Below are 12,687 nucleotides of genomic sequence, written 5' to 3' on the forward strand. Positions count from 1 at the left end.
TTTTCTGAAAATCTATATTTATTTGGAGAAATTTGCTTGATTGTATTGGTTTTCAAATAACCTTATAAAATATATTAAATACTTAAGATATTAAATATAACCATGTAATAACTTTATTAATCAAATATTTGCCTTTATATTTTTACCCTCTTGTTTGTTAGCTAGTTAATCTTAGCTATACCAGTTAAGCTATAGTTAACCTTGGTGTTCTGAGGCTACTTCTAAGAATCAAGGGGTAATGGACTCAGCTTTAGACACCAGTGGGTACCTTGGTCTTTCTGAGGTTATGTTTGGAAGTATGGTATTACCTTTGTAAAAACCATCAGTCATTAGGACCATGACTGTGATCGACTGTACCTAGCACCACTTAGATCAGGAGAAGTGTCATAGCTGGCCTAGTTGCTCCTTTTTTATGTCTTAGGCTAAAAAACATTAGAACGCTGTATTTTCTTGTCAATATATAAGCCTAAAACAGTAGCTGGCACTTGGTAGGTGCTCAATAAGTATGTATGGAACAAATAAATGAGTGAGTACCAGAGTTATTTCTTCATTGAGATAGTCAAGTTTTAGATCTTGAGATGTTTTCTTATTTTACTTCTTTGTCAAGAGTTTGTATTTAATGGTGGGTATTTTCTCCCCATTGTTAAAGAATGTTTATTGCTGATAAAGCCAAGATATTCATGATCAATTTTAATATGAATGTTTAGTGAATTCATAATACAGTATTAGAGCAATTAAGTAATTCCCATACTTTATAAATAGCTGAACAAGGTTAACAGGGAAATGTTTTCTAGGAAGGCTTTTAAAAGATAATTTAGTGACAGAAGGGAAACCTGCTGAAATGTTTTTGAGAAATTTGCTGTACAGATAAGTTCTTATGGAACCGAAATGCTCGGTGAAAGATGGTGCTAGATACACAGAAAGCGCAGCAGCCACGGCCAGCGGTTCCCTCGTGCCATTTTCTCAGTGTCTGGACACCAGGGAAGCTAATCGCCTTGAGGATACGCTGATACACACGAGAGAAGTTGCCAGTTTACAGCTTGTGTGCCAAAGGTGCACATAATATTCTTTTGATCAACCGGGCTGGGACCTGGCCAGATGAAAGAGTAGTCTTTTGAAAAGGCAAATCTGATATATCTATGCAGCTCCCTTACCCCCAGCTAGAATTTAAGATCCTGGAGGGCAGGGATATTTGCCAGTTTGGTTTACTGCTCTGTTCCAGGTGATTGTTTTACTGTTGGAAGGCTTCATGAAGCCAGACCATGTCTTTTTTTTGTTTGCTTGGTTTTGGCCTGTCATTACGCCCTTAGCACTTAGCAGTATGTGGTGTATAGTAGGTGGTCAAATGAGTAATAATTTACAGAATGAATGACTGTGGAAGACAATCTGTAAGGCTTCTTCTTACCCTGTTTAATGCTTCTTCCTTTTTGGTATCTTACGCCTGCTCTTTGAGCTCAATTCTAAATTAACTTCTGCTAGTGCTCAGTTTCTGATACCCTTGCTGCTTAAAATAAGGCTTTGTCATATATCACAGTCACAGAATGTTGGAAGGGTCATCTTTGAAGGTGACGGTGACATGGCAGGCAGTGGCTCGTATGTGGTGGTTTGAGTCTACACGCTCTCCTCGACGTGCATGGTCACTGTTGGGATCATCACTGGAGTTGCCGGAAAAGAAAAAAATATGGATGTATTTGTCACCCTAGCCTCCACTGTATTTGCTCTCTAAGGAGTCTCTTGGTGATACACTTTTTACTTTTCAACAAAGCCTAAATGAAAAGTTAGGAAAGTGCCTCTCAGAGGCTACCGATTACTGTCTGTAGGTTTGTTCTACTGATTACTGAAGTGCTTACTTATAAAAAGCTGCCATTAGTTGAGTACTAACAATGAGATAATTTTCAGTTGATGAGAGTATACTACAGAGCATTCCCCCTCTTCCTGAATAACTTAAAGAATTTCAAGAGTTTTAAATTTGCTTAGCCAACCCCAGTGCGTCTTATCATTTTTTTTCCCTTTGTATTTTTGTGTATATGTAGTCAGCTTTTAATGTGTTATGGTTTCTAGTACAGTAGCTCTTGTTTAAGTGCTCTTCCTCTGCAGGCATTCTTAATATGTAAGAGTGTTGATTGCATTGGTCTTCTAAATGATTTTCTGGGGCCAAATAGTAGTATGTCTAAAAGAAAAAAAATTTTTTTTTTCATGGAACGAATAAGTTAAACTTCATTCATGAGAGATAATTTATGTTATAAATAATGAGGATTCCAGAAATAATTAAAGTTTTATTTTAAAAGAGGTTTTGTTCTAGTGAAAACTTTGCCCTTGATGGGCTTGCCTAGTGGCTGAGTTGGTAAAGAATCTACCTGCAGTGCCTGAGACCCAGGGTTCGATCCCCAGGTCAGGAAGATCCCCTGGAGAAGGAAACGGAAACCCACTCCAGTACTCTTCTGGGGAATTCCATGGACAGAGGAGTGATTCCATGGGATCGCAAAGAGTAAAGAGTCGGACACGACTGTGCAACTAACTTTGACTTTTTTACTTTGCCCTTGATATAAAATAATATTTAATTTAGTAGAAGGGAAAGTGAGTGTCTAGCAGCCCTCCAGATACAAGTTACAGCATTGACACAGAGTAAGATAAGTTCAGATAGAATCTGGGCCAGACTGGCTTGATTCAAAGGCAGTGGGTGTGTTTGATAACGGTGTTCAAGGTAGCTCTTCTGGAGTCATACTGCTCCAGCATGAATTGGTAATTTGCCTAAGTGTGCTAGGTTGGAAATAATTTTCCCTCAGAATTTTAATGGCATTGCTTTATTAATTTCCTGCTTTCAGTGCTGCTGAAGCCATTTTGATTCATAATCCTTTGGGTATGACTCAGGTTTTTTCCTCCTTTTTTCTCTCATTTCTCTGGAAATGTTCAACATCTCTTTATTTCTAGTGTTCTGAAATTTGACAGTGGTTTTTTATTTTTTTAAGTCTGTTTTCAGTTACTATGTTGAGAATTTAGTGGGCATTTTGGTTAGACTCTGGAAAATCAGGCCTTTCAGTTCTGGTGAATTTTCTTTGGATATTTCAAAGCTTTCTCCCCTCTATATTTTGCAGGATGTAGGATATCTGCTTTTCCTGGTATTTTGATGCTGAAGTCTTTGTCTCATGTTTTGTTTTTTCCTTCTGTTTTTCTTTTTTGCCCCCACTTTCTCTTTTTCTCCCCTCCTTGGATTTCTGAAGAAAAAAAAAATTGCCTCAACTTTATTTTTTATACCTCCTAATAAGCGTTTTGTTTCTGCTGTTATGTTCTTAAAGAAAAATTCTCTTGACACTTGCTAAGATGACAAACACAGCTTTACTTAGGACCATAAGAGTGTGTTAGACTGCTTGTGCTGGCATAATACAATACCGTAGACTGGGCGCTCAGACAGCAGACATGTGTTTTCTCACACTTGGGGGCCAGAAGTCTGAGGTCAGGTGCCAGCATGGTTGGAATCTGGTGAGCGCTCTCTGGGTTTCACATAGCTACCCTTCTGCTGGACACTCACGTGGTCTTTCCCTACATGTGTACGCTGGGGTGGAGAGATGGCTCTCTTGCCTTTTTTTGTAAGGCTGCCAGTCCTGTTGGGGCTTCCCTGATGACTCAGATGGTGAAGGATCTGCCTGCAGTGCAAAGACCTGGGTTCAGTCCTGGGGTTGGGAAGATCCCCTGGAGAAGGAAATGGCAACCCACTCCATTATTCTTGCCTGGAGAATTCCAAGGGCAGAGGAGCCTGGCAGCTGCAGACCATGGGGTCACAAAAAGTTGGGACTTGACTGAGCGGCTAACACTCCCCACTCCGCCAGTCTGTTGGATTTGGATCCTACCTTTATGATGCCATGTAACCATGATTACCTCCTGAAGGCCCTGTCTCCAAACACAGTTGCAGGGGGAATTACGGCTGCAACATATGAATATTCAGAAGAGTACAATTCAGTCCACAGCAGACACATACATTCAGTCTATAATAGGGAGTTATGGCAACCCACTCCAGTATTCTTGCCTGGAGAATCCCATGGACAGAGGAACCTGTTAGGCTATAGTCCATGGGGTCGGAAAGAGTCGGACACAACTGAATGACTTCACTTTCACTTTCACAGTAGGGAGAGAGACTGGGTTCCACTTTGAATACAGCAAAGACAGCTGGGGACTTGGAGCCAGTGAGCAGGGGTCAGGGGATGCAAAAGATTAAGTGGAAACCGCCCGGGTAGGGGATTTCTGCTAAACTGAACTAAAGGGGCTCTTGTTGAAGGCAAATTAAGGATTTATATATCAGAGGGATGAGGAACTTGATAAGATATCAAGGATGCAGGAATTTGCCTAAACAGGCTTAGCAGCATTCTTGCTAAACTGGCCTCTGTAAGCCTAACAAGGACCTGACAGACCTAGCTGAGGCTTCAGCAGGAAGAGGGCTCAGAGGCCCGGTGAAGTTTGGCCAAGAAGAGAAGCTGTGGTCTGCACACCCTTCATTGTTCCTGGTGTTTCTCTTTGCAGAGACCCTCTGTCGGCTTCCTGAGTGGCTAAGACGGTAAAGAATCTAACTGTAATGTGGGAGACTGGGTTTGATCCCTGGGTCAGGAAGATCCCCTGGAGAAGGGCATGGCAACCACCTGCAGTATTCTTGCCTGAACAATTCCATGGACAGAGGATGCTGGCAGGCTACAGTCCGTGGGGTCACAAGAGTTGGACTCGCCTGAGCGACTAACAGTTTTCTGTCTCCTTCAGACAAGAACCTCTAGGTTTCTTTTGGGGCAGTGATGGGAGAGGAGGAGTTTGCCCAGTGTATGAAGTGTGTGGCCAGCGTTAGGAAGTCTTTCTCAGAGAGCTTCCGTGTAGTCTTCCTTATGTTAGACTCTTTTCACCCTTGCTCTTAGAAGACTGTAGTTTTAAGTCTCTTGAGAGTCAGTGGTATAATTTGGGCTCTCTTTCATCTTTCTTCCTCCCAAATTTGGGGTTTGGCTTTTGGGTGTGCTGAGTCAGCTGTCCTCCAGCCAGTCATGTCCCAGCTTCCGGAATATTGTTGTCTCTCGGATTCTTCCTGCCTTGTGGACTGATGCCTTTTTAAAGAATCTTTCTGCGGTAGATTTAGGGGTTTGATGAAAGAACAACATTAGATGTATGCACTTACGTCTCCTTTAAGTCTGTTGTCTTAACTGGGAAGCTGCAGCAAATGGTTCAAAACGGGAAAACAATTTGAATAGTTCCAGGAAATTTGCCGTTCTTTTTTGAACTGTGCGGGTTTTGCTTTACTGTGATTTTCCCCCAGATATTTAATGATTCCTAAATGATCCCTCATGACTGTCCTGTAGTTTCCCTTTGTATGTAGAACTTAACAAGACCATTTTCTTGAAATTTACTGGTGACTTCAAAAAAGGCCTGTGGGGAAATGTAAGGGAAGAAGACAGTGTTGATAGCAACAGTTGGGTGCCATTAGAATGGGGATCTCAACCTTATGTCACTTAATCCTCATAGCAGTTCTGTAAGGTAAGTGATATTATCACTTATGGATAAGGATGAAGATAATGATCAAAGAGATTAACTAACTTACTTAAGAGCTAGTCAGACTGGTGGAGCTTCATTTCAAACCTAGACTTTAAGACCTTTCAAGTCCTCCTAGGCTACCAAACAGTGTGAACAATTCTTTCATTCTCTCAGTGAATGTTGAGTTGCCTGCTTCGTCTGGGCCTTGGGGCCACAGGAGGACCGTGCCCTGATGCAACCAGTATATCATGATCAGACTTAACTTTCAGTAGAATTTCTGGTGATCTGTGAGTATGGCAAGAGTAGGAGTAGGCAGCTAAGTTAATTACAGGAGTCCTGGCAAAAGGCATGTTGGTTTTAACCAGGATGGCAGAGGAGCTACAGAGAAGTGGGTGGATTTGAGGTACCTATTGGAGGTAGAACCTGTAGGATTAGGTGGTGATAAAAAGATATGGAAGGAGCTGAAAGAACCGAGGGTGACTCCAGGTTGGACTGAATGTTGTTGGTGCTTTTACTGACATAAGGAATGTAGTGGAACAGAGTAATAATACTAATAACATTGTTACATCTATTAGATATCTCCATGAGAAGGTGTCCAGTATGCACGCAAATACCTGGGTATTCAGTGGTGTTATAGACTGGAGGTATTTGGGCATCACTTACACATAACTGTTGTTTAGTGGCTAAGTTGTGTCTGACTCTCTTGCAACCCCATGGACTGTAGCCCGCCAGGCTCCTCCATCCGTGGGATTTCCCAGGCAAGAATACTAGAGTGGGTTGCTACTTTCTTCTCCAGGGGATCTTCCCGACAGGGATCACACTCATGTCTCCTGCATTGGCAGGCAGATTCGGTACCACTAAGGCACCAGGGAAGCCCATCACTTACATATAGATTCTATTTAAAGCCCTGGGACTGGATATGATTATTTAGGGAAGGTGTGTAGACGTAGGTGTGGTCATCCAGATCTGAAGCAGTGTTACTCATTCACTTCAACGGAGAATCCTCAGTTCATTTCTTAACCAGCAAGTACTTTGCCGACTTGCCAACAGTTAGCAGCTTTTCGATTGAACTATTTACCAGACGTCCTTATCCTTCATGAGGAACTAGGCCTGCTGAAGAATCCATGGGGGACATCCCAGATTTGAGAATGCCACACAGAAGGAGAGTGCGGGCACAAGCGTCTTTAAGTGTCGCTCAGTAAGGAAGTGCTAGTGTAACTAGAGTGGGCTCGAGGTAAAATCTGTGACCACTGCTCTGTTTTGTCCTGCTCGCAGTGAACCGTCAGAGGAGGGCGGTGGCAGAGTAGCTGACCCCCTTGGGTGGGGCAGCCTCTGCTGGGTCCTTCTGTGCGGTTGGTAAAGGGTGGGGCGAGGATTACCTGTGCGGGGTACTCCTGTGTTTCTATGAATTGTGATTTACATGTTAACTGAAAGAAAGATTATTATTAAAAAAAAACTCCAAAGTGAGTCATGTTACTTTGTTCCTTTGAAACAGGAGGTCGTGGATAGCTGCCTTTGAAAATGGAGGACGGAAGGCCCGTGTGGGCCCCGCACCCCACAGAGGGGTTTCAGATGGGCAACATCGTGGATATTGGCCCTGACAGCTTAACCATCGAACCCCTGGGTCAAAAAGGCAAGGTAAGAAGTTTCTTAGAACGACTTCAAAATCTCTCTTCTTACTGTAGCTATCTCCCTTTTTAATGAAGTAGGATTTTTTTTTTTTAGCTCAGATAAAGGGAAGCAGTTTTTTGGGTAGTGAATCATAGTTTTCTACTGAGTCCTTCAGGGGGAAAATGATATCCCTTCCAAAAATCAGATAGTAATTTAGTGAACCTTTAAGTAACATATTCTTAAGGAGCAATAGCTACATAATAAAATATAAATAATAACATTTTTATTCCTGATGCCATATAACTGAAGTTATGAATATATATCTGTGATATATTCAACCTGTTACCAAGTGAAAATATGAAAAGTGAATGATATTATGAAGTTTTGCTGTTTGCTTTAGCTTTTGAATAATTTAAAAAATCATTTTAAATTGAAATATAGTTGATTTACAGTGTGTTAATTTCTGCTGTACAGCGAAGTGATTAAGTTATACGTATATATACATTCTTTTTTATATTCTTTTCCATTATGGTTTATCATAGGCTATTGAATGTATTTCTGTGTTTTATGCAGTAGAACCTTGTTGTTTATCCATTCTGTAATTATTTTTTAAAAACTTTTTATTTAGTTAGTTTACTGTGTAATTAGAAATAAAAATATTTCGATTAAAGATATTGTACTTCAGTCTTAAACATAACCATCTATTATTATTTTTTGTTGTAATGGTATTTTTAAAACATAAAAGCATATTTCAGTTTTGTTCACATGGTATCTGTTTCCTTTAGGCTTAGACACAGACTAGACAGTATAACAAAATGGAAGTTTGGGGGAAAAGTGACCTGGAGTCTTCATTTTTCATGGAGACTGTAGGGCCTGTTTTGTGGGAGAGCTTCTCTCTTCTTAGTTTAATAAATGTTCCTGTTAAGTAGGACTTCTAACTTAAATTTGTTGATATCATTTCTGTTTACTTTAGACTCTGCCAGTGTTCATGAATAATTTATATTCTACTGATACATGGTTAACTAATGCCATATGACTGCCATCCTTCTGGGAACCTTAGAAAAACAAGGTAGATCTCTCATGAGGTCTGTTCACAGAGAAAACTATTCTGTTACTGTAAACAACCCAGGAACCTAAATGCATAATATATAATGTGCCGTGTTAGAGGAGGCCAATTAAAGATACCCTCAGGAAAGAAAAGACAGAGTGTTTCTAGTTTTTCCTCTTATTAACAAGTACCTATTTGTACTTAACAATGCAATACATGTTCTAAAAAAGAAAGAATTTTAAAAATAAGCTCAATTATTTGTATATATTTGAAGTTGTAGGGGAGGAAAAATTTTCCTCTACCCTTTTGGATCTCTGGGCCTGAAAATTAAATTGACATAAGACAGATTCACAGTGGGAACGCATACAACTTCTGTCACATTTTTACAGGAACATAGCAGCCTTCACAAGAGAATGAAGAATTAAAGAAGTAATCAGACCAGGAGGCTTTTATGTCTTTTAGACAAAGAAACAATAAATTTGAGAAGAATTGATAAGGCGGGGGCTTTTGGGCTATGGGTGGTGAATTGTGGAGAAGTGGCAGGGAGGGCCGGGGTTAGTCTGAGGAGACAGGGTTTTTCTGCACAGATTTCTCTGGGCCTCCATTCCCTCCCCTGGTGATAAGCATGTCTCTTTCCTCTTGGTAGAGGGAGGGACCTTTTAAGTGGGAGTTTTATCTCTTGCTTTCAGGATTAAAAAGGGTCAGAGTACAGTTATTACAGCTGCTATTTCTCAAGTGCTTTTAACTCAAAATTATCACTATGCCTAAGTAGCATATTTGGGGGGGGAATGACAGAAATGTAGTGAGTCTTTCTTTGTCCTTTAAAGTCTTTTTAAAAAAATATTTTTAACATATTTTGTTAGCACAGTAAATCAAAACCACAGAATGAAAAGTACATTTCCTAGTTATATTCTGTTATATTAATATGTATTCTGTTGTATCCATAAATATTCAGATCAAGGATGGAAGAAACTTGCTTTATGGGTATATGCTTTTTTATATTTTAAATATTTTATGTGCTTGCTGTGCCTTGTTAGTATCAATCAGGTGCACACATAGAATCGATTCAAACACTTTAAATTGTGGAGTTATAGAAACCTTTTGGATTATAGATTATTTGTAACTAAAGTTGAAGTTTCTTTTCACAAAATTTTTTTCAAAGTGAACGAATTCTCTGTGATTTCTTTTAATTCCCCCTCTCCCTACTTCCTGGTCAGAGTCTTAATAAATTATAAAGTGTCGTGACAACCGTGTGGTTAAAAATATCTGTAGGAGAAGCAGCCTCTTGTGTGGATGATTCTTGGAGTAATGATCATCAGCATTTGAAAATTAAGCAAGTACGGAAAACAATGGACAAGTTAAACAGATCTGTTTGCTGATACAGTAGAAGCATGGAAGAGGTGATTAGCTCTCATGGAACATGTTTTTGATGATAGCAGTGCCTTTTGAAGTTTTTCAGTTGTGGCACATAGTAAGAAATAGATTTTAAATCACTTTAGGTAGGTGTATTATTCTTGTGTATGTATATGTGTACTGATAACAAATCGATATTACGTGTCAACAACACACATGTGTATGTATTCAAATGAAACATCTTTTTCATGTGTGATGCATTCTGGTATTTTCTGATATCTTTTATTCTGTTAAAGATGCCATCTTGAACCTCTCAGTTGACTTCACGTTCCATGTTTGCAGCTGACTGGCCTTCAGACTAAAGCCCTGAGCACATGGCACTTGAGGGTCTACCTTTCCTTTTCCCATTGCTAGTCTTGTCCGCTGTCAGCCCGCAGTCTCCCGCGGACACTCTTGCCGGACCCTTGGTCTTGTGTGTCTTTATCTTCCTCTTGCAGCCTTCCCCCTCGGTCCTCAGGGGTCCAGGTGATGCTGTGTCTCTGCTCACTTACTCCTTTTGCCTGGAATGCCGCTCTCCTCAGCTCTGTGCTGAGCAAACGCTAATCCATTTCTCAGGACTGACTGAGGTCACCTCCTTTCTGGAACTTTCCCACAGATGCTCCGTCTCTTCCTCCTCCTCCCATGCAGTCAAGTTTACTGTTGATTACCCTTCGGTTTGAGGAGTGGTGTACATTCTTAACCTCCGTAACACTTTGTTGGAGACATTGGTTTACATTTCTCCCCTCCTACTGGACTGTAATCTTCGCAAGTACGGGGGCCGTTTCCTTCGCCCATGTTGCAGAGCTGGATGCCTTGTGTCTGCGGGGTGGTGGATGTTTACTGCAATCTCTTGAGAGGAGAAAAGGCCTCCTCCCTCTAAGAGAAAACAACTGCCTTAATGAACAAGTTTCCTCTTCCTCACTAAGTAGTGGTAAAGGGGGTAAGAAGGTGGAGGCTAGTGGTCATTTGGGGGGTGAAACAAGATGGAGAGAAACTAGCTTCAAGGGCTTACTACAGGCCTTTCAGCCCCGAGTTTCCCCTTCCCACTGCAGGAACGCTTTGTCCTGCAGCCCTTTTTCTGACCTCTTAGAGGCTCCAAACATAATAGAGCCAACACCTGGGGTCTGGGGAGGCCTTAGCCCCGTGGCTGAGGCTGTGAAACTGGCACGTAGCCCTGTGACATCAGGAGCTATTTCTGAATGTATTTTTCCTGTAGAATCATTGTTATAAATTGTGGATTGTTTTACAGCACCATTAATATACTTAATGTACATTATAGATTAGTTCTCTACTTGTGATTTATCCTTTAAACCTTCCCTCACATATAACGTTAAGAACACGTGTAGTGGGTTCCGAATAATTAACTTCTAGAGTCTTCAGAGCATAACAGTTTTCTAATTTGGACATGACTTTGAGTGGTGGTAGTACAAGCAGCCTGGATTTTAAGTTTACTCTGTAAACTGTAGCAGTAGCCTTGTTTTATACTCTTGCATATATATTCATATTTAGAATTTATACATATTATTCTAAAATCATTGAGCAGCTTTTCCTTAGAGATTTATTTGATATGGATGGTTTGGAACTTCAACCATAAGAGTAATTGTAGTTGTTTGAGAAATAGAAATGTATAAGCAACTATTAGAATGGCATGGAGAAAATTTAATTCTCTTTAGATGTAATTTGAGATCATTCTTTCTCTTTTCCAAGATACTATCTTAATTCTAGAGTTTCTGCCATAGCATTTAAGTGATATAGTAAACCCAAACTTATTCATAGATATCTGTAATTTTATGTACCTAATAGTTTTGGATACTGTATATTTTTGACACATTCCTGTATAGGAATTTGTCTCTAATGTATTTTACTCAGACAGTAGCATTAATTAAATTATAGTCTGTTGGTGTATTTGATTGACTGGCTGTTACTTTTTCCTTTTTTAAAACGATAAAGTTGCGATATATGTAAACATTAAAATTTTTATTTTTTGAAAAGTTATTGAAAAGCATACCTACGTAATGTGCTATGCAGTATGTTAGTATTAACATACTTCTTGTTCTCTGCCACTCTTGGTGTTGGAGCATAGGATTTTTTTTTATTATTTCTATTATTGATTTCATGTTCATAGTAATAATGGATAATATATTTGAGTAAAGTTATCCTGCTTTTAGTTAATGACTTGTTGGATCTGGTATTACATCTTAATGAAGAGCATATTATCACCACTATTTCAATGTATGCAGACAATTAAGCTCCTTTGTCTTTACCATTTATAACCTTCTGATTTAATAAGCTCTTGTTTTGTTTTTTAGACATTTTTGGCTCTCATAAACCAAGTGTTCCCTGCAGAAGAGGACAGTAAAAAAGATGTGGAAGATAACTGTAAGTATCAGTTTAAAAAGTAGTTCTCATCATAGAAAAGGAAACCGTTCCTTCCAAAAATATATGGGTGATTATATTACAGGGTACACTCTCCTGGTTGAGAAGAAAGGTTTGATGTGAAGGTTTCTGTGAATGGAGGAGCCCCACGGTCGTAGATGCATTGGTCTCTCACACATGGACTTTGGTGAAGGAAGTCTCTTGAATGTCTTTTTAGTGTTATCTCAATTGTGTAAATACAGAGAATGGGAATAATTTATTTACTGTGAAGTCTGAACTAAAGATCTCATATGGTTGTTTTTTCTTTTGGAAGTTATTTTGAACCTTATCTGCAATCAGTTTTTTTTTTTTTTTTGATGTATGTGGTTTAATAATTTGGAAGTTGAGTCAAAAGCAGCCATTTAATGCCTCTGTTTAAAAGAAAAAACATTAAAAAAATACTGTGCAATAAATACTAATTGAAAAAAAAATACTAATTGAAAAATTGATTTCAGAATAGTATATTAAAAGTACCACATTAGTTTGACTTACAATTGCCTTAGAATTTTTTGTGGAAAAGTCCTATATCCAGAGCAGTAGGCCATGTATATTCTTACATTGTTAAAATGAAGTAGTAGTCATGTTTCATTTTTTATGTGGCAAGATTTCAGAACCATGTCCAGTTGTCATGGGTTTCTTTAAAAGTATCTGACATTAAAAACCATTTAAAGAAGAGGGGTAAAGAAAGGAGTGCTTTGTCCCTGCTGGTTTTCTCTGGA

At 39.4% G+C, this 12,687-nt stretch overlaps 1 protein-coding gene across 4 annotated transcripts in view; it reads left to right on the plus strand.

The window, feature by feature from the left end:
• MYO6 (myosin VI) overlaps positions 1-12,687 on the plus strand; it is a 160,461-nt gene that overhangs the window by 52,246 nt on the left and 95,528 nt on the right. For all 4 annotated transcript variants that reach the window (XM_065911725.1, XM_065911727.1, XM_065911728.1 and 1 more), the window contains exons 2-3: positions 6,998-7,140; positions 11,863-11,932. In XM_065911725.1, coding sequence (XP_065767797.1) covers positions 7,024-7,140; positions 11,863-11,932 — 187 coding nt within the window. In that variant the 5' untranslated portion in view covers positions 6,998-7,023. The remainder of the gene's footprint in view (positions 1-6,997; positions 7,141-11,862; positions 11,933-12,687) is intronic.

Source organism: Muntiacus reevesi, chromosome 19, assembly GCF_963930625.1.
Source record: "Muntiacus reevesi chromosome 19, mMunRee1.1, whole genome shotgun sequence".
In the NCBI taxonomy this organism is placed as follows: domain Eukaryota; kingdom Metazoa; phylum Chordata; class Mammalia; order Artiodactyla; family Cervidae; genus Muntiacus; species Muntiacus reevesi.